The 23,150-nt window shown below is 39.6% G+C and overlaps 1 protein-coding gene across 1 annotated transcript in view; it reads left to right on the top strand.

Moving 5' to 3' along the window:
- FAM53B (family with sequence similarity 53 member B) overlaps positions 1–23,150 on the top strand; it is a 158,038-nt gene that overhangs the window by 40,707 nt on the left and 94,181 nt on the right. The window contains exons 3-4 of the mRNA XM_060241449.1: positions 540–783; positions 6,402–6,456. Of these exons, the coding sequence (XP_060097432.1) occupies positions 697–783; positions 6,402–6,456 (142 nt within the window). The 5' untranslated portion in view covers positions 540–696. The remainder of the gene's footprint in view (positions 1–539; positions 784–6,401; positions 6,457–23,150) is intronic.

Genomic DNA, 23,150 nt, shown 5'->3' on the forward strand with positions numbered 1-23,150 from the left:
CATCTTGTTGCCTGTGTTTAGCTAGCATTTAAAATTCCGCACAGTTCAGAAGTTGGCAGCTATACAATGAATTGGCCTCCCAATATTTTAGAACCTAATTTCTTTGGGGAGAAGTTATTTCAGTAAGATATTCCATTCCATTTAAAGCAATTCCCTTGCATGAGAATTTAGAGTAGAGCTCGGGTTGACTTAGAGGAAATCGGAAGTCAGAGGGTCCCCATAAATGGCTACACATTCTCTCCTGTTCTTTTAGCAGACGTCTTCTTGCACCCTCTTTTCTCAGCTGTCACCAGTTTACAGTGGCCTTCTCTGTAAGTTCTCATTTTGTAACTGTGCAATTAATATAAAAAGGAAAGGGCTTGGGTATACTTTAAACTTTATTTATTTTTACTATTCTGTTGCTCCTAGGTATATGAGAAAGTGTAGTATTTATTGTGGGAGATAATAGAAATCTGTTTGCACGGTTTACATTTTATATAGTGATTTGTGAAAGCAATTTACAATCTATTCATGTTTCACCTTTTTGTTTTGTTTTCCAGAGGGTGAACGTTTTGAAGCAATTTTTGTCAAACAGTCCATTTTATAAAACAGATGGGAATTGGTTCTGTTTAGCCTTTCTTCTGGAAAATGCACTGAATCACAGGCTGTGCCTAATATGGCTGATTGTGACCTTTACCTCTACTGGAATGGACCCCAATGCTTGACGTGGTTACCATGGTGATGATCTTAGCTACAACTCTGGAAAACAAAGGTGCTGATTCCCTAACATACAGGGCTGAGCTGGTAAGAGTTCATTTCACATTGACAGCTTAGTTTATGTTATGAGATGTTGATATTTTTCAAATTGCAGGGCTGTCTCCTCACTTGAGGTAAAACAAGTGGTTCTTCATTGATCCCCCCCCTCCCACCCAGTGAGACTGTGTCCATCACTGATTTAAACTTGATGACTGAGCAAGAAGAACTAAAGTGTCTGGCACAGCATGTGTTTCACGTCTTGTTTAAACTGGGTCCTTCACCTGAACAGTCACAATTAAAATGCCAAGGAACAATAGCTCATGTAGGTGCTGCACAGACATGCTTAATATTGCATACTTGGCAGTGGAGGGCTCTATTTAAATGAGTGAAGAGGTAGGAAACTATGTCTCATGTATCACATCTCCATTGGGCTGTATATTCAGTGATGTGCATAATACACATGCCAGTAACTGCTTTCAAACATCTTTATTTTCTATTTTTCATTGGTACAGAAGTTGCAAAACATTTAGGCAACAGGATCTATAGAGAACTGATGTTTCCATTCCAATCCATAATTTCTAATCCCAGTCATTTTGTGGCATATTCAGTTCAAATCTATTTTCTTGGTTTTCGCTCATCATTATTATTATCTTTTTTGCCATCATGGTGCTTGGCAGAATATTTTGAATTCTGATGGGAAATCATGCAAACAGAATTGAAAATATATTAATTGCATAAGTGATGTGGCTTTCCTATTGTATTCCAAGGCTGTGATCACACACACTAAATAATGCACTTTCATTTTCCAGCTGGATTTTACTATGTGAACTGGCAAAATCCAGTTGGAAAATGCACTGAAAATGGAGTAGAAATGCATTATGTAGTGGGGTGTCAAACATGCGGCCTGGGGGCCGAATCAGGCCCCCCCCCCCCAAGAGGGATCTTATCAGGCCCCTGAGCAACTGACTGTCATATACTTCCTTCTCCCTCTCTTTTGCTTCCTTCTGCATTACAGCTTGCTTTGCAAGGCTTGCTCAATCACACACAGGAGCTATAGAACAAAACTTCTATTTTCTCCATTGATTCAGGCTCCTACCCCTTCTGGTCCCCTGGGAAAGGAAGTAAAGAGCCAGAGCTTCCTTTGCCCAATTCCCCAGATCCCATGGGAGAAATACAAATGACCAATGAGTGCTGATGTTTTAAGGATGTTTTATTTTAAGTTTTTTTAAAAAAAATATTTAATTGTGTCTGTCTGAGTCCATTATAAAGTTTATATCTCTGCTACCTAATCTTGAATGGGTAAGCACATGACTCAGCCCCACATCGCTTGGCAAGGTTTCATTTATGTCAGATTTGGCTCTCATGACCAATGAACTTGACACCTGTGATTTAGTGTGTTTGATTGCAACCCAAATGTAGAATTGGAGCTTACTTTGACACAGATGTGAGACAGCGAATAAGTGTCTTGTATGTGTTTACATTCCATAATATTAAATTGTGTTACTTATGATTATTGGGTTTTTTTCATAATCTCAGAGGATGTTAGTAAAGCACATTAAAATCAGTGAAGAATTGTTTTTCTGTCTTCCCTGAGAGATCCTGAATCAAACTTGAGTGGGGATAGAGAAATTCCTCTTATCTGGTTACTGTAACTGTGGTCAAAACGAATCCACTTTTTTACTTCCTACTTTTAGAATTACTGCTGATCCCTTGTGAAATAGTAATTGCAGTTAACATGGGTACAAATGTAGCTTCAAAATATTATTCTAACTTCCTCTTTTTTTGTTTCATTTTTCTCATATGTGGTCTTTGCTTTGTAAGTAATTGTTTAATGTATGATGGTGCTTGTTGACTGCTTCTGTTTCCCTCCCATGATTAATTTTATAGGTTATATCCTACCACCTCCTCAGCTACATGCAGAACCTTCCAACAGAGGAATGCCTTCTGCATTTAACTGAGTAGACCCATAGAATACAACTCTGTAAGTGTGCAAAATAAATAAACACAAGAAATAGTCAAAAAAACCCACCAAAATAAGCAGTACCTTATTTTATATGTAAATACCTCTACTTGATAATTGTTGAGATAGTTTCTTAAAAGAAGTGACCAGTTGCTCAAGAAAGCTTCATTCTAATTATATTCTACTTTCTTTTTGTATCTCAAAATTTTCATACAGACTTTTGTAAATACATGCATAAATGCTTCCATGTCTTCTGCAAAATGATGGGTTGTTTTAAGGTGGGGAGATGGAGACTGTTTTCATAATAATGTGAAAGGCATTTATATCATTTGTGTTTTTGGTGGGATACTGTAATATTTAAAAATATAGAAGTGCTTTATTTGTAGGTGTTAAATTTATAGAAATGTGCCTATTTTATATTACATTTATAGTTACATAAACTATTTTATTTATAGTTACATGTTTATGGTAAAGCATTATATTTCTTCATGTATTGGATGGGAGCATGATCTCATATAAGTGTATTCTATCCCTGCATCTTTAGCTGTCTTCTGCTTTCGTCTAATCACATTGCTGGTGTAAGTGAGAAATGTTGTCAGAAACCAAAGAGCAAAGGGGAGACTATAAGCCAGGGGTGTCGAACTCATTTGTTATGAGGGCCAGATCATCACCTTGTTGGGACGGGCCATGTGTGTCATAAAATATAATGCCAGGTAGGCGAGATATAAACTTTTTAAAGAACACAGACACACACACTCAGCCAAATCCACCTCACTGGCTTGTTGAGCCTCAGCCAACAGAAGGAAAAGTAGCTTGGCTCAGTAGTTCTGCTGTGCAATTGAGAGAGCCTGACAAAGCTAGCTCTCCTTTCCCCATTTCCTCCCCAAGGGAGGAGCTTTGCTCTATAGCTCCTGTGCAGTTGAGCAAGCCTGGCTAAACGAGTTGTAATGCAGAAGGAAGCAAGAGAGAAGGAGAAGGAAGTAGACAGCAGTGAGTTGCTCAGGGACCTGATAGGAACCCTCCGGGGGCCTGGGTCATATGTTTGACACCCCTGCTATAAGCTATGTTTGGGGATCTTTTGGTTAGAGGATCCATGAAGTGCAGTACTTGTAGGCACCATGGAGCCAACCAATCTGTTTATTGTTTTGTTTCTCTGTTAAAACAAAGAGTCGGTTCTTTCTGTCCTTCACTTAATTGGACACTCTTAATGGGGCATGGTGTAAATGTACACCAAACAGAATTCATACTCCAATGTGTGAACGTGCTGCTGGAGTTGGAGCTGCCCTACTCTCTCCGTCCTGCAAGATTTAAAGGGCCCCTCCAGCTGATCTACAGGAACATGTGCTCCGGCAAATCAGCTGAAAGGTCCATTCAGTCTTGCAGGAGGGGAGGGAGAGGGGTGGCTGCTCTTGGAGGCATGGTTTCCCCTCCACTGGCCATCTGGTGGGTGGTGGACAGGAGTCCGCCAAATTGGGGGATCCCCTGCCCTCTCATGGGGACTGGCATCCCTATAATAAATGTGCATATTTTGCCTTCTGGGAGTTTCATTTTTAAAATTAGGTATCTTCCATCTGAGTCTCTTAATTCTTCCAATGCTTCTAGTTGTGAGTTGTTTATGTAAATGGTTACTTATTTTGTGCTGAAGCAAGATACTTTGCCTAATTTTTTATTGTTTAAAATATGTTAGTACGTCTTCTTTATATGTGCTTCTTGTAGATATAATATATCAGTGTTCTGTTTTTTTCAGTTGATTGAGAGTTTTTGTGTACTTTTAAGGAAAATTCAGTCCACTTATATTTATTGATACCATTTTTAATTTATCAATTTTTGCCCTGATTTTGTTGCCATGTGCAGCTTAATCCTTTTCTATACTTGTTTCTTCTTTGGAGATTTTGGTCTGTGAACTTTACTTTGAACTACTAACAGATTGCTTTGAATTACTTGGAAATTCTCCTTCTGTTTTTCTATGTAAGTCCTTCACTTGTAGTTTCTCAGCCAATTGCTTGGCTTGTTTCTGTGTTGTGATTATTTTTCTTCCTTTTGGTAGTAAACATACCTCTATTGCAAATGGTATTTTCCATGATATTTTATTTCTTTCTTTTGTAAAATCTGTCGCAAAAAGTCGAAGCCTTTCTTTTTATTAACAGACTTGTTGGTAAATCCTGAAATATCTGACTTCTTTTCCTGCAACCTTGAGTGGTGATTCCCTTTGGTTCCTTAGTATTGTGTCTTGTGATTTTTTGTAGGTAAATTGAACCAGTATACCTTAAGGTAGCTTATTATTAAATGCAAATTTTGAATTCAATCTAAAAAATGGGTCAATGTCAGGAAAATCTTCATCTACCTTCAAATAATTCTGAAGTAAATAATGAAAGTATTTTTCCAAATTTGGCCTCCCAAAATCCCCTGAGATTCTTTTAAAATGCAGCTTATTAGATCTATGTTGAGTTTCTAGGATTTAAATTATTTGTTCTGACTTTTCAGTCTGAAGATCTAAATGTGTGTTATCTTTTTGCTCTCTTTGATTTTTATAATTTCTTGTTTGTTATTTTAAATTAATTTTTGATAGACCCACTAATATCTCTTCACTACTTGAGTGTTCTTCTGGGTTCTTTCTTCAGATTGTTGAATATTTCTCTGAATACTCAGGATATTCTTGAAGGTTTTTTCTCTGAATCTTCCATGGTCCTTTGAGTTCTTTCTTCAAATTGTTACTTTTGGTGCTCCAGTATTCACAGTGCTTTTCCCACCATTTCTTCAGTTTTCTGGTCCTTTCCTGTTTCATCTGTACTCCTTTTTCCATTGTATCTTTTATGTGTTTCTGTTGCCATTTTCATTTTCTCTCCTGTTTTTAAAATTACTGCACACACTTTCCATATGTTATTCCCATTATTGTTTTCTATGTGTATATCAAATGCACAACAGTCAAAGTTTCTATTTAAATAACTAAAGTATATGTTCATCAGAAGTATGGTTAATTTTAAGTAATATCTGAGAAATTAGTGCAGTTGTACTCTGTTTCCAATGAAAAATATGCAATCATTCATCAGCAGTTCCTTTTGTGAACTACATAGGACAAATACATTTATAAACACCAATAAACAGATACACTTTGACATAAAAGTGGTAGCATTCAAAAGCCTGTTGGAAAATGTTTCAAACTACCCAGTTGCTGACCTGAAAGTCACCATTCTTAAAGAAAGGGAACTTCCAGGGAAAACACAAGTGAGAAATTGCTGAATTAGAATTCCTGAATAAGTTTAACTATATTGGCATTTCCATGAACAATATAGAATGTCTAAGCTTGTCTTGGAAAATTTGTAGCACTGGAGGTCACTTTAACATATTGTTAACATGTGGTCTTGTGAGATTTGAATAAGAGTAAAAAAAAAAAATTAAATTCCAGCTGAACTTCTTATATTGTTACATTAATAAAATTACTACTTGATCCTTTCTTGACTCTGGTTCCACAACAGAGCACTATAAATGGATTTAAAAGAGAACCTATTCACATGAATGGGAGCATTGCAGGAACAATTTAAGGATGGAACTGCCTCCTATATTGAAGTTTAGCACTGTCATCTTTGGCTTAGCTTGTTCACCAGACACTAACATATACTCTCCTGCACCCAGTTCTTTTAATATAGCCCTAGACTTTAGTATAATTCCTAAATCATCAGTGAATAATTTTTCTGGTTGTTTTCAGCACACTCCAAAGAAGATGAGTCAAGGGCCCACTCTTTTCTCTTGTGGAATTATGGGTAAGTAGAAGAAACTTCCATGATTTTCATTATCCAGTTATAAGTGCACATTACTGAGGGGCAATGATCTGATTCCCAGTTTTTATCCCACCCCTGTATTTTTGGCAAGCTAAGAAATGTGTTTTCTAATTTTGTGCTTCTCTCTGAATTCCATATGGTTGGCTGTTGATCTGCTTTATATTATACAACATGGCATTCAGCTGATGTGCTCTCTCTGTATAAATTTCCAACTGGCTGCCATGTATGTCAAACTCTGTGAACTCTGCCTCATCTAAAGTACTGTAGAATCTAGTAAATCATCCTTCCTCATTCCAATCTAAACCACATGGACTTAATTGACAGGGAACAGATTCCATACAAAGCTTTATAGCATCTTGAAAAACAAGCTAAGATGCACATCTGGTTCAAACCTTTCTATTTAATGATGCAGGGTAATCTAGTTACAGTTATTCACAAGTGTGAAATAAAACTTTCCTGCAGTTCTTGGAACATTGCACCCTCCAACCCTGGATTTCATGTTGCTAAGTATTTGAAGACTACCTTATTATATTTCTTGAAAGTGCTTTTGTGAAATTGAATGCCACCTCCTAATCCATAGCGTTTAGAGGAAACTATAATGATCAGGACAATCACAATTTAATTGGCATCCTTGGACAGCTGTCAACAATGATGTTTATACTGTACTGATACCTAGGGTGCCATCCATTTGAATAGAGATTTACTATTCAAATGATACTTGGGGTGTGGCTGGAAGCTCTTGAAGGTATGGCAGTTCTGAAAGACCTAGCACAGCATTATATTCATTACTTTCTTATGCTACTGGGCATGACCGCCACACTCAATTAAAACTTTAGGTACAATTTGAACCAAAGTATCCTTTAACAAAAGCTGGTACATTATGAACAAAGAATCTGTTCTCACCATTCACTGGCATTACTCTCATTAGCATTAATATGAAGCTGTATGGAGGAAAGCATTTCTCAAGCTTCCAAGTAAGAAAGTCATCTGAAATGGACCATGGTAGGGAAGACCAAGTTTTAAAATTTTTATTGCAAATGAATGGTATAGTCTTCAAAGTCAAGGAGAAAGAGAGAGTTCTCTTTCTTTTTATGTTTCCTGTAAAGTATAAACCAAGAAGCACCAAAACACTAGATCAGTCAGTCAAAAAAAATGACAAGCTTGCTTTGTTACTAATTTTCTATGGACCTTCATACATTTGAGCCATATTCATGCTGGCCCACATTTCCTAAAGTAGCCTGTTTCCAAGGGAACCTAATCTTAACTTGATGACTAGGGACCTCCCTCCTCTTTTTCATGCCCAGTCAAGAAGAGTAAATCCTATTGACATTATTTTTGTTTTGATTTGTAACTTTAGGCTTCTTTCCCAATGCTTCCCCCCACTCTGCCTTCTAACTGACCCAGATTAGCCAGCCAAGTCATTGTTGAAGCTTGACCAGAGAGTTTGAAGACTGACAACCATGATGAGTTTCAAGCTATTTCCGATTAAATAGTTGCATTCTTGCTTGCATAAAGAATTGAGAGTACAAGTACAAGCTTTCAGTTTTGGACATGGATTAGGGCCAGTGGGAAGCCAGGAAAAATAGTGCCACATGAGACATCTGAGGAATGGAGGAACAGCTTTATAGCCTCCAAAGATGGAGAATGTTCTGAGAATTATCAATTTGGCTATTGAAAGAGGCTGAAAATGTAAGAACTAATAAAGTGGGTATATGTCAACACTGGTTTTGAAAAAGGTGCTATGTAAGACTGGCACGAGAACTATATCAGAATTGTCAGTAGCCTAAGTCACCATGACCTATCAAGCATAGACTGAGGAAAATTGGGAATGATGATTGGTGTCCAACTCCTGCAACATGGAGCATGGGAAAGCTTTTACTTGCCTATTTGAGCCTTATCATGTTTCCTCTTCTTTGCTGTGAGTGCTTTGAAAGTATCCTCCAATACTTGGTGTCCACCTTTACACTCTCATAGGCTACACATCTTAGCTTGATTTAAAAACATATGGATAAGCAGGAATGAACAATGTTTTCTTAAAATCAGTCAGTTTTAAAAAATTCAAATCTTAATTACTCACCCAAAAAGTACTAAATTTATGACCCATTTGCCTTACTCTGCAAGTTCTCTTCTGTGTACAGTTACTGTAGATACTTTTCAGCTTCAAAACTACAAACTCCAGATGATTCTGAGACACTTCTGTTCTTAGTGGTACATATTTTTCATGAGAAGCATGTGGCTGATGGAGTAGGGTTGCCAGGTCCAACTCAAAAAATATCTGGGGACTTTGGGGGTGGAGCCAGGACACTTTGGGGGTGGAGCCAAGAGCAAGGTTGTGACAAGTACAATTGAACTCTGAAGGGAGTTCTGGCCATCACATTTAAAGGAACTGTGCTACTTTTAATTGCCTTCCTTCCATTGGAAATAATGAAGGTGGGGGCACCTTCTTTTGGGGCTCATAGATTTGGACCCCCTCCCCTAGTCCAATCTTCTTGAACTTTTTTTTTTAAAGGCAAGGCACTAGATGCTATGCTGAAGATTTGTTGCCTCTACATCAAAAAACAGCCCCCCAAATACCCATAGATCTATTTTCCATTATACCTTATGGCAGGGGTGGCCAACGGTAGCTCTCCAGATGTTTTTTGCCTACAGCATGGCCAATGGCTGGGGCTGATGGGAGTTGTAGGCAAAAACATCTGGAGAGCTACCGTTGGCCACCCCTGCCTTATGGGAACTGACCCACGGGACGTCTCCCGCACACTTTCTGATAACTCTGAGTGGGGGAAGGGCCTCTAAACCAGGGGATCCCCTGCCCCCAACTGGGGATTGGCAACACTATATGAGGTGATGCAAAAACATACATAGACAAATCCATACACATCTAAGCAGTTCATCTGCCATTGTGTGTTGTGTGTGTTAAGTGCCATCACGTCGCTTCCTACATATGACAACCCTATGAATTAATGTCCTCCCAAATGCCCTATTGTTAACAGCTTTGCTCAGGTCTTGCAAACTGATGGCCGTGGCTTCCTTGACTGAGTCAATCCATCTCATGTTGGGTCCTCCTCTTTTCCTGCTAACTTCACCTTTTCCTAGCATTATTGTCTTTTCCAATGACTTTTGGCTTCTCATAATGTGAGTATGATAGCCTCAGTTTACTCATTTTAGGTTCTAGAGAGTGCAGGATTGACTTGATGTAGAACCCACTTATTTGTCTTCTTGGCAGTCCATGATATTTGTAAATCTCTCTTCTGATATCACATTTCAAAGGAATCTACTTTTACATTCATACATAGTCCAACTTTCACACATACATAGTAATGAGGAATTACTATGGTTTTGACATTAAAGAATTCCAGGAGAAGCAGTCTTAACAAACCCAGAGGGATCTCAGTCCTCTATGTCAGAGGTCCCCAACCTTTTTTGGCACCAGGGACCAGTTTTGTGGAAGAGGATTTTTCCACGGACTGGGGTGGAGTGGGGGGGGGGGAGCGATGGTTTTGTTCACTTTATTTCTAAGAAAATCACAAATACTCCCCCCCCACACACATCCTTTTTTACTTTAAATACAAACATATCTAAAACATTAGCACTCTTGCAAAACTTTGTTGCTGATGCCCAAGTGCTGCCTGGAGTGGGGGAGTCTACAAAACAAAACTGAAATGTTTGTCTACAAAACTATAGTCTTTCCCAGAAAAATACTACAACTCCTAAGAGGCAGTACAATAATAGAGAGGCAGCCAGGTATAGTGAGCCTACAATTTGGGAGGCTTAAATTCAAAATACCCAGTCTATAAAACAAAATGTGCTGGCTGAACTTGGTCTGGAGTCTGGACAAACACTCTCACACAGAAAGAGAAGCAAGGCACTGGGTTCCAACTTACCTTTACAAACTGAGATGGGGGGGGGGGGAGAAACAGACTCTCAAGCTTCCCACATGGAGCATGCTAAGCAAGCATCGTAGCGCTTCCCTTTCCCCCAACTCCACTCAGGCTTCCTGCGACTTGGGAAAACTGAGTGGTGTCAGTGCTTGCGTAGCATGCTCCTTGCAAGGAAAATGCTATGCAAGCATTGTAGTTCTTCCCTTACCCCACTCTAGCGGCTCCAGCTTTCCTTTGCAAACAGAGGGGGTGGGGAGGAAGATCAGCTCTTGTGTGGCCCAGCGGCCAGCAGTTCATGGACCAGTACTGGTCTGCGGACTGGGGGTTTGGGACCCCTGCTCTGTGTCACAGTGAAAACACTGGGGCTACTTTTGAATTGGCTATAGGACTCCCCATCTTGAATCATCAGCTTAAAAATGATGATGATAGTTGCTCTTCTAAGCACTTATGATTTTGCTTATTCTGTTTTTTTTTCTGAAGGAGCATGACCTCAAGGGAATTGCCCATGGGTCACAATTATAGTACAACTGTTAGTACAGGAAAAGTCCCTGGAAAAGACTGTAGTCAGAAGACTGCTAATCCTAGACCCACATTAGCTGTATTGCTGTCTGTATAAGAAGCATTAACAGTCTTGGTTGAGACATGCTGCCTGTTTTAGAGGTCTTGTTTCCCATTCTATCCAAACCTAGGGAAGACTTTTTCAAAGGGTTTTTCCAAGCTGTTCATTATTGGCGTGTATACATCTGGGTCCTGGGAAATGTTGAGAAAAAGAATAAGCTGTTAATTAGACTGGCTGGAATTGTGGGAAGCCAGTTTATTGAAAGGAGATGCAAAAGGCACACTCACAAGTTAAAAAAATTTACATAATTCTTCTTTTGGTGAGGTGTGCTAATATATAATCCAATATAATTTTGCAGCTATACTTTCCATTTCTGCAGCTTTTCCTGGAAACTGCAGGGCTGATTTCTAGGACATGGAAGGTGTACTCATTCATTATTCCATCTCAGTTTTTGGTTGGATTCCCCAGTCCTGGAACACAGATTGAGCATGTGGTGCTGCCTTATACTGTGTCAGCCCACTGGTCTATCTAGGTAAATTTTCTGTACTATGACCTGCAGCAACTCTCAGGGTCTTGGGCAGCTGTGCTGACTATCCAATTATTTCTCCTGGATACCAGCAATTGAATCTGGAACCTCTTTCATTAAAACAGATGCTCTACCACTGAGACACCACTGCACCATTACATTACAAAAGATATTTAAGTTCTTGAAAGGGTGGGGGTGAACACACCAAATGTTGTTCTCACCTTGTTGATGACACTACAGCATTGAGCAATTGCCATTTTGCTGCTTATTTATAAGACTGGCCTGAAAATCGCTTCTGTATTATGTATATCAACTGCATGTTTTATTGCTAAAGTCAGGATGGTGTAGTCAATAGTGTGTTGAACTAGGGGTGGAGGGATCTGGGCTTTTGTTAGTCCAGACATACATTTCCATGGTGGAAGGATCCGTTCCTTGAAGCATGACTTTCTCATCCCACCCCTGCTGCAGCCCACAATGCCTCCCTCCCAATGTGAGAAGGCAAGGAAGTCACACTCCATGGATGCAAATCCTTCTGCCTATGAAAATTTTCAGCTGGATGCAAAGGAGAAGTTCATTTCTGTATCGGCCACCAAAACTCTCTCTGCCTGATTTAATTGATGGTGCTATTGTGAGGATAAATTCCATACCAAACCTTTAATGGCATAATAGATTCAGATAAAAATACACAGAATATAAAAATTTAAACATTGGAGATAAAATCAAAATAAAACCGAGCTTACAGATGCATTCAAACATGGTCAGAATTAAATTTAAGGATGTCAGCCAGAAATTTTGCCACAGCCTCACTAACCACCCCCTCAGTATCACTCAATAAATAATAACAGGGTGGCAGAATAGACAAATCTGGAGAAAAAGAAAGCTTGCCAAATAAATCTTTACGGAGGTTATGGTATAAAGAACAATCAAGCAATATATGCTGGATTGAGTCAGGGGTATTTGCTCCACAGGAGCAAAGTCTGTCGGCTAAAGGGACTCGCTGATATCTCCCTTGTAAAACTTTGGAGGGAAACGCGTTTAGTCTAGCCAACATAAATGCCCTGCGATGACTTGGAGTGGTTAGGTCTGATAGATAATTGGGCATTTTGCCACAAAAAGCATAAAGACCTAAGGAAGCTGGAGAGCAAATATAAGGGTCAGTTGGCCGTAATTTTGTTTCCTCCGATTCCCATAGTCTCAGTTTAATACATCTGAAGATATATGACTCATCAGCGGTAGAAAAATCATCTACGTGAGGATAAATTGGAAGAGAGGATACTTGTCCACTGCCATGAGTTTCTTGGAGAAAGGATAGGACAAAAATATGATAAACTGAAATAGACCTGACAGACATAATTTCCATGCCTATGTGACAGGCTGAAGATTAAAATATAAAATTGTGAGTTGTATGTTTAATGAACTCTGACTCTTCCTTTTTTCTCTCTTGGAAGTCAATATAGTTTAGCACTATACTAAGAAAGAACAAAGTGCTACTCCCAGCTTTTTCCAATTGGGAATTAGTCATTAAGAATTTGACTTCAGAGAGTTTGCCCCAGGTTCTATGGGTGTGAATCTATGAACATTGTCTCTGAGCAGAATATTTACTTACTTCTTGGAATTAGTTGAACTGGATTTGATGAGGCTGCAATAAAGTATGCATAATTTTCCTGGTACTGTTTCTTCAGTTATTGTAAGATAGAGTGCTTTTTATATGCAGAACAAAGTTTGTGTCGAGTGTCATCTTTAAGACCAACGAAGTTTTATTCAATGTATAAGTTTTTGTGTGCATGCAGACTTCTTCAGATACAGTGAAACAAGATGTCTTCAACCATTACATATAGAAAGAGAGAGGGTGGGGTAGTTGCCAGGAAGGGCTTTAGAGTCAAGATACATAAATAGCATACAAATGCAAGAATTAACAAACAGAGGAAATTTATAAAAGGGAAAGGAGGAAAAATGATAATAGATGCAAAACTGTTGTCATTTCACCAGAACAACTACTAGTGGCATTATCATAATCAAAACATGGCCTTTTTGTGAAAATAAATTTTTGTCTCTGTACTCCCAAAGGCTGTATTTTACTTGCCAATCAATCAGAAGTTTCTCATACATCTATGCCAAAGGCATCCATGCAGGGTATGAGATCTTTCACACTTCTGTAAGTACCAGACTTTCAGTTGAGATAGATTCTGATCTGATAGATTCTTTGTTTGGAGTCCCAGTGTATTACTTGGCTTTGAAAGCAGACAGGTTGTATATTGTTATGGATTGAGGCCAAGGCTTTAGGGAAGACTAAGGGAGGGGCCGTGACAGCGGTAGAGCATCTGCTTGGCATGCAGAAGGTCACAGGTTCTTTGGTTAAGGATCAGTTAGTAGGTGATATGAAAAATTCCCACCTCAGACTCTGGGGTGCTGCTGCCAGTTTGACTAGATAATACTGGCCTTGATGGACCAGTGGTCTGACTCAGCGTAAGACAGCTTTGTATGTGTCTGTTTCTTTCTCCTGTACTGTTTTCAAAATTTAAAGCCCTACACACCAAGGGCTGCTCTAAGACTTAGTGGTGAAAAGAGACAGGAATCTATATTGTGTTGTCTTTCTTTTTTACAGAGAGTAAGGAAACTCCAAATGTGTGCGTGCATTTTTGAGCAGCACAAGAGTTCCTAGACCAGCCATTGAGTCTCACATGAGAATATGAGAGCAGGAGACCAATTTCTCTGCTGTATTGCTGTAGCTGCTCCAACCAGGAGTGGTGTAGGGTTCTGTTCCCTCTTAGTACCTCAGGAGCAGCACATGTAGTTGTAGGTTTGGGAGAGGGAGCTTCTATTTTATTTGCCTTGGTGGGTTGTAAGCTGAAGTTTACTCCTGGCAGCACTACTGGAGATGTGGGCTTTTTTTGTAGCAGATGTGAGGGTCCCATATACATCTTTAAATTCAGTTTAATGTGAGGGTAATTAATAGATTCCTGGGACAGTAGCAGTTAAGTTGCTTTCTGGGATTAGTTAGTTTATGATGTGGTGATGAGGTGAGGAAATGGAAACTAAGTCCACCCCATTATTTAAACAGGATGCAGAGGGAAAATGAGAATTCTGAGACACAGGGAAGATTTCAGATTAATAAGCTATTAACACTGTTCCTAATTCATCTATTGCTGACTTGGAATGTCACTTAAAACAGTTTACACTTAGATACAAGTAGGCAGCCGTGTTGGTCTGAAGCAGTAGAACAAGTGGCACCTTTAAGAGCAACAAAGTTTTATTCAGAATGTTAGCTTTTGTGTGTGCATGCACACTTCTTCAGATGAGGATTCTGGTACAGTTTACACTTAGTTCATTCAAGGATGTGTAACAGAATATGAAACATGAATAAAGCTTGTATTCCATGCCTGTAGCTGACACTCACTTCTAAAAGCCAGTTTAACCATGAAAACCGATTTCATCAAATGAGAGTTCAGAGTGCATAATGGAGGGTTGCTGGTGCTGGTGGTATAGTTGTTGAGTCTTCTAATATCCAGATATGGCTCCTATGAATTCTTTACCCGGCAAAGCTGCAGTAGGGGTTACTAGTGTGATTCTGATAGAAGGAGATATGTATGTATGTGGGAATAGCCACACCCTAATTCTCCTTTCTTTAGTCTCTTCTCAGATCTTTCTTATATTTTGTATTAGCTCAACCATTGCCAACTACAGGTTATTCAGTGTCCACAGGGCATTGCTGTGAAGTCTGGAGAAGAGAACAGTTTTTCAGATGAAAGAGTAATTCTTTCTCAGGCAGCAGAGCCAGCAGAAAAAGAAGGGCTTCTGGCCTTGTTTCCTGTCCCCCCCCCCCAGATCTAGGGATCCCAGCCCCCTTGTCTGGGTAGGGGATCCCCCAGTTTATGGCAAACTTTCCAACCACCAGCCAGCAGGGTGGCAGGAGGAAATCGCGGCCCAAAATGACATTTTTGGGCCACTTTTGATAAAACTGGAAGTGGTCTAAAATGTCATTTGGGAGTGGGATGTCCCTGGCTGCCCCCTGGAACACCCCCCAAAGGCCCTCACTGGCAAGGTAAAAGGACCTCTACCCTACCCAGATCTCCTGTGAAAAGTGCTGGTGATGAATTTATTTCTTTACATAGGATCAGGGGTGGAATTCTAGCAGGAGCTCCTTTGCATATTAGGCCACACATCCCTGATGTAGCCAATCCTCCAAGAGCTTACAAGGCTCTTTTTTGTAAGCTCTTGGAGGATTGGCTACATCAGGGGTGTGTGGCCTAATGTGCAAAGGTGCTCCTGCTAGAATTTCACCCTTCATAAGATGAAGTTACCTAATAATTTTGACCAGGGAACCATTTACTATGAAGAAGTAACATTTCTCTCATTCTGTGTTGAAGATTTTATAAATATAACTGGTTCCCAACCTTTTAGTATGGTGACAATCAAGTCCAATTTACTTGGCATGGTGGTCCACATTAAAAATAAAAAACACTTCTACTAGAACCAAGGAAACAGAGCATGCACAATTCAATAAAAGCCTGTAGACCCTCTTTTTGGAACTCACACGTTGAGAAATACTGTTTCTTTTGAACGTTTTCCCTCCCTTTTCTATGTAGTAACAGTTAATTATAAATATTTTCCAGGACATTGATCTGACTTGCTGGGATATATTTGGAAGACATTACCATAGGAAAATGACAGGAAACGTCTGCACCAAAATGAGTTTAGACCTCAGTTTCTGAAGGAATATGGGCAGGGGAGAACTTGGATATCTTTATTTTTATTTAATTAAAATATTTCTGCTCAAAATGCATAAATATATGTATATATACACACGTATAATTTAAAACATATAGATAAGCACATATAAATACGCAAAGTGGAGAGCTAATAAGCATTAATTAGCATTAATGTGCCTACTCTTTCTGTCCATGATAATGGTTTCTACCAACTTTCCCGGTATTGAAGTCAGACTGACTGGCCTGTAATTTCCCGGATCTTCTCTGGAACCCTTTTTAAAGATGGGGGTGACATTTGCTACCTTCCAGTCCTCAGGAACAGAGGCAGATTTCAATGAAAGATTACATATTTTTGTCAGAAGATTCACAAGTTCAACTTTGAGTTCTTTCAGAACTCTTGGATGTATGCCATCCGGACCTGGTGACTTATGAGTTTTTAATTCGTCAATCAGTTGTATGACCTTCTCTCTTGTCACCTCAATCTGACTCAGGTCTTTCAACACCCATTCCAAAATAAGTGGTTCTGGAGCAGGCAAACACTTCTCATCTTCCACAGTGAAGACGGAGGCAAAAAATTCATTCAGCTTCTCAGCCATTTCCCTATCCTCCTTCAGTAATCCTTTGACCCCTTGGTCATCCAAGGGCCCCACTGCCTCCCTGGCTGGTTTCCTGCTTCTAATATATTTGAAGAAATTTTTATTGTTGGTCTTTATGTTTTTTGCGATATGCTCCTCATAGTCTTTTTTGCCTGCCTGATCACAGTCTTGCATTTGATTTGCCACAGCCTGTGTTCCCTTTTTTTAAAAACTTTAAATTTTTTATTAATTTTTCAACTATAACCAACAACCTTAATACACTCTAAACAACAAAACAATTACAATAAAGTACGTAGCTTATCTTCACGGCATCAGTACTATTGAATCTAAGCAGAGCACCGCTACAGTTTTCTATCCTTTCACAGTGTTGCATATGTCATCCATATTTCTAATACATTATCATTCATTATATAACATAGGATTTGGGGAAAAAAATTCTTCAATAGTATGAGAAAGTAATATATTTCTTTGGAATATGCTTTTCAAAGTCTTCATCTGAGTTTATATAATTAAAAAAGGGGAACCATTTCTCAACAAAATTATTGTTCTTCTGTTGTATATCAAATACCCTTATTTGTATGGCTAATTTGTCTAAAGCTGCTACTTCCCATACTTTGGACATCCATTGCAGTTTGTTGGGAGACACATCTCGTTTCCAATATTGGGCAATCAAAAGTTTGGCCGCCATCAAAAGAAGAGTTGCCAGTTCTTTTTTCAATGGAGAAAGTTTTATATTGGGCCAATAATTTAAAAGAAAGGATTCTGGAGTAAAAGGAATAGCACCCTCAATAATGTTATCTATTATGGGTTTAATTTCTTTCCAGAATTTGTTGACTTCTGGGCATAGCCACCAACAATGTAAAAATGACCCTTCCTGCTTACATTTCTTCCAGCACTCAGGGGTAGGCTTTATACGTGATAAAAAGAGTTTTTTGGGTGTCAAATACCACCTGGAAGAAAGTTTATAGTTTTGGAGTTTCAAATTTAATGAATATGTGTTATAAAGTGGAGATTCCCAAATGGTCTGCCATTGTTCTAAAGTAAATGATATGCCACAATCTTTCTCCCATGCTTTCTGCTGGCTTGTGGTTTCAGACCAATCTTTGGTATTGAGGAGGTTATAAATAGTGGATGTTAAAGCTTTACCTTGCGTTGGATTCCTTCTCAACAGCTTTTCAAATGTTGTTAATGGCCTATCAATTACATCTGTAATTCTAGGATTATGTAAGATATAATGCAGTTGTTGGTATTGGAACCATGGGATCAATATTTTGTACTGAGTTTCCAATTGTGTTTTAGTTAACATTTGTTTATTTTTAATAATGTTTTGAAATTGGTATATACCAGCATCTCTCCAGACTTTAAAGTCCTTAGTTTCACGGCCTGGTTTAAACCATGCTTGTCCCAAGAAACTTGCCATCGGTGAGATGGATGGTATTAGAGTTTTTTTATATTTATCCCAGATTTTTAGAGTTAAGGATAAATAAGGATTGTCATCTTCAATAAAGTGTCTATCATTCGGCGTATTCCAAATAGCCTCCCATAGGTGGTCCCTTACTAAATAAGATGCTTCAATTTTTACCCAGGATTTGTCACAGTCTTTCACTGCGTACCATAGGATATTTTTTAAGTTAGCAGCTAAGTAGTAAGCCTCTAAATTAGGCAAGCTCAATCCCCCCCTGTTTTGTTGGTCTAGTCATTAATATAAACTGAAATCTTGGTCTTTTATGTGACCATAAAAATTTGGAGAAGAGGTTTTGTCTGTCTCTGAATTCTTTGGGCGAAATATAGCACGGTAAATTATAAAACAAAAACAAATATCTAGGCATAACAAAGGTTTTAATCATGTCAATTTTTTCTAACAAGGTTAGATTGAGTTTATTCCATTGTTCTAAATGTGTTTTAATAGAGTCATCTAGTAATTTATAGTTAACTGCGTGAAGATTCTGCAGGTTCAATGGTATTTGGATACCCAAGTGTCGAATAGATTTTTGAACCCATTTGAAAGGAAAAGCATTTAATAATTCTAATTTGGAAGTTGAGGATAAATAAATAGGGTACAGTTCAGATTTTGTATAATTAATAGTAAAGCCAGATACCGCGCTAAATTTTTGATATGATGAAGTAGTGAGGTAACCGACTGGGAGGGATTAGTGAAATAAAATACAGCATCATCTGCGAACAGGCTTAATTTGTATTCTTCTTTTCCTATTGGAATACCACTTATTGATTTCTCATTTTGTACAGCAAAGGCCAATGGTTCTATGGAAAGTGCAAATAAAATGGGTGACAAGGGACACCCTTGCCTTGTACCCCTATGTAAGTTAAAGTCATTTGATCTATAGTTATTTTCATAAATTTGTGCTTTTGGCTTGGCATATAACGATTCAATGGAGGTTAAGAATTCTGGACCAAAGCCCATATGCTGTAATAAAGTAAGTAAATAAGGGACCTCCACCCTATCAAAGGCCTTCTCTGCGTCAATGGCCAAAAGAATTGATTCCACTTTTTTTTGTTTTCCCCAAAAGATTAAATCCAAAGTTTTACGGATGTTATCTGTAAGAGTTCTTGTGGGAATAAACCCCGACTGGTCGCTATGTACATAATTTGCAATGATTTTGTTCAGTCTGTTGGCCATTAAAGCTGAGAAGATTTTAAAATCATTATTTAAAACTGATATCGGTCTATAAGATGCAGGGTATTGTTTGTCTTTTCCAGGTTTGGGTATTACTGTGATTCTGGCTTCCCTTTTATTAATCTCACTTGGACTAGCTTTCCACCGCTTAAAGGAGTCCTTCTTACCTTTTACAGCTTCCATTACTTTGTTTGTTAACCATGCAGGCCTTTTCTTATACCTGTTTGTGCCTTTCCTAACTTGTGGTATATATTTTATCTGAACTTCTAGGATTGTAGTTTTAAATAGCCTTCAAGCTTCCCCAAGGGTTTTGACTGTATATACCTTTCCTTTCAATTTTCTCTTCACATGCCTCCTCATCTCAGAGAATTTACCCCTTTTAAAGTTAAAAGTGGTTGTGCTGGTCTTTTGGGGCAACTCCCTATTTATATAAATGGTGAAATCAATAACGTTATGGTCACTGCTCCCAAGTGGTGCAATCACTTTTACATCTCTCACCAAGTCTTGGGCATTACTTAGGACCAAATCCAGGATTGCCCTACCCCTGGTAGGTTCCATGACCATCTGCTCCATAGCACAGTCATTGAGAGCATCTAGAAACTCAATCTCTTTCTCTCGACCTGAACACGTATTGACCCAATCAGTCTGCGGGTAGTTAAAATCACCAATTACAACACAGTTTTTACATTTAGCTGCTGTCGTTAATCCTTCCATCATATTATAATCTTCCTCTATCTTTTGATTTGGTGGGTGATAACAAACTCCCATAGTTAAATTTCCTTTTGGGCCCTCTATTTCGACCCAAAGCATTTCTAGAAGGCAATCTAATTCTCTGACTTCAGTCTTACTGGACTGTATACCCTCTCTGACATACAGAGCCACCCCATCTCCAACCTTCCCTCCCTATCATTCCGATATAACTTATATCCAGGAATCACCGTGTCCCACTGATTCTCCTCATTCCACCAAGTTTCTGAAATTCCCACAATGTCTATGTTTTCCCCCAACACTAAACATTCCAACTCACCAATTTTACTTTGAACACTTCTAGCATTTGTATACAAACATCTATAATTTCCCAGGCAAGTTAGGCTGCAACCTTCCTCCTGCCGCCTCGAGACTTTGGCAGACACTCCATACTGTTTGTCACCATCTCAGTGGACAACTCTGATCCATTACCCGGTAGAAAAGTAACAGCTAACCCTTCATCTCTTTGAGATGAGTCCTCCTGAACCAGAGACATTTCATCTCCTGTCGGCTTTCCCCCAAGATTTAGTTTAAAAACTGCTCTGCCACCTTTTTGATTTTAAACGAAAGCAGCTTGGTTCCATCTGGGGACAAGTGGAGACCGTCTCTTTTGTACAGCTCCCGCTTGTTCCAGAAAGCATCCCAGTGCCTAACAAACTTAAACCCTTCCTCCCTACACCATCGTCTCATCCATACATTGAGACTTCTAATTTGTGCCTGTCTCTCCAGCCCTGCACGTGCTTCTTCACTTCTGAGAAGGCTACCTTGGAGGTCCTGGCCTTAAGTCTCCTGCCTAGCAGCCTAAATTTTTCCTTTAAGACCTCACGACTGCATTTCCCCACATCGTTAGTGCCAACATGCACCACGACCACTGGCTCCTCCCCAGCACTGTCTATCAGCCTATCTACTACATGCGTAATGTCCACTACCTTTGCACCAGGCAGGCAAGTCACCATACGGTCAGTACATGGTTTTGCCACCCAGCTGTCTACTTGCCTAAGTATCGAATCACCAGCTACCAAGGCCCCCTCCTCTCTCCCTGCCCAGGGATGGTTCCTTGGTGCGAAAGGATACCCACTCACCAACTGAAGAAGAGGTCCCTTCTGAGGGCACATTCCCCTTATCTTCAGCACGGTGCCCTGTTCCCTCTTGACCCTCATGCTCCCTGGCAGCAACGGGGCTGCCACGTTCAGAGTGGGGCTCATCTAATATGTCCCCGAGAGTCTTCTCCGAGTGCCTAATTGACTGTCTCTGTTTCTCCAGGTCAGTCACCTCGGCCTCAAGGGTACGAACTTGTTCCCTGAGTACGAGGAGCTCCTTGCATCGAGCACACACCCAAGACTTCTGGCCTGGTGGCAGATAGTCATACAGGTGACACTCAGTGCAAAACACTGGAAAGCCCCCACCCCCCTGCTGGCATTCTTCTTTTATGATAGCTTTTTAAAAAATATACAGTCCCCTTTTAAATCCTGTTTGTTTATGTGGCTCCTCTTCTGGAGAGTCAACTTACCTTATTGGGAACACAAGGAATCTGGGTTCCTGGTCCTTACGGAGCCCCCATACTAAGAGCCACAGGCCAAGAGCCCTTTAGTTCTCGCCCTTGGCAAGGTGCAGCTTAATAATGCAAAGAGGGTGGGGACCACCGCCACTCCTAATCAATCAGCAACAATCACCTTCAGCCCACTCAAACCAAACAAACAGCAGTTCCCCAGCAACCACAAACTCAGAATATTCAGCAGTCACACAAACTCAGAAATTCTCAGCAACTTCCCCAGCTGCTTAGAAAGCCAAACCTCACCCTTATAGCACTTATTCTCTGCTCTCTCTCAGAGCTTCTCTGCTCTCTCTCAGAGCTCTCTGAAATGTGCTCAGCCTCTGGCAAGGCGGTTTCAGATTTCCATTGTTTTGGTACCAGGACTGAGAAGGTCCTTTCCCAGGTTGCTGGCTATCTAGGCTCAGATGGCAGGGGCACTTAAAGCAGGGCTTCTGAAGACCAGATGGTTGGGCAGGTTCATATGAAAATAGGCAGTCTTTCAGGTATGCTGATCCCAAGCCATACTGGGCTTTAACGTCAATACCAGCACCTTGCATTGGGTCCAGAAGCAAATTGGGAGGCAGTATAGATGGAACAAGACTGGAGTGATATGGTCTCAACCCACTCTAGTCAACATATCTTTTGGTATTAAGGGGAAGTTGGCAAATGTGTTCACTGATGCACCCAGGTTTGACAAAATGGCATGTCTGCAGGAACTCTGGGTCAGTTGAACCATGAAATGTGTTTTTAGCTTAGTAAATGTTCAGTGCTGGTATGTGTGTGGGGGGGAACAGGGGACTTCAGTTGCTTTTTTGTTAGCATCTGTACATGGATTTGTTCCAGGCATACAGTGAAATTGCCAGTCCCTTTAAATTGCAGTGTGTTCCAGATATTTATTTTAATTATTATTATTACTGAAGTGGAAAGGCTGTAACTTGTCCTATCCTGTAAGCTCTTTATCCAGCAGTTGCAAACACCCAACTCAAGTGCAACCTGCAGCATCAAGAAGAAATATCAATACTTATCTGCACTATAAAACTTTTGAAGTGAAGGGAGGAAGAATCTCTTTTTAGCATGGCAGATTAAAGAAGTAAAAGTGTGGTGGAGAAAGTATAAAGATTAGGAAAAAAAGAAAAGGTTGCGTCTAGATCGCATGCAAGCACAAAGTTTAGTTGTGCTGTGTTTTGTTCTGAAGAGGCAGATTATGTGCTCACTATTTTTCAAAATTTCCTATTGAAGCATGCTTGCATGAATAATATTGGTTTAATCTTTTTTTCTGAAACAGGAAAGCAGGAGCACTGGTGTGGTTTCTGTGTCATTGCTGTTGGCTAATTATCGCCATTAAATTAATTCCACAGTGAGAAGCCATATCTTTCATATAAACAGGGACAATGGAAAGTACAAAATGCTGGCTTCCTTATGTTCTGTGCACACAAACAGTTCATGAGGAAATGAATTAAATTCAAGGGACTTCACTCAAGAGGTGCATGAT

The sequence above is a fragment of the Heteronotia binoei genome, chromosome 6 (genome assembly GCF_032191835.1).
Source record: "Heteronotia binoei isolate CCM8104 ecotype False Entrance Well chromosome 6, APGP_CSIRO_Hbin_v1, whole genome shotgun sequence".
NCBI lineage: Eukaryota > Metazoa > Chordata > Lepidosauria > Squamata > Gekkonidae > Heteronotia > Heteronotia binoei.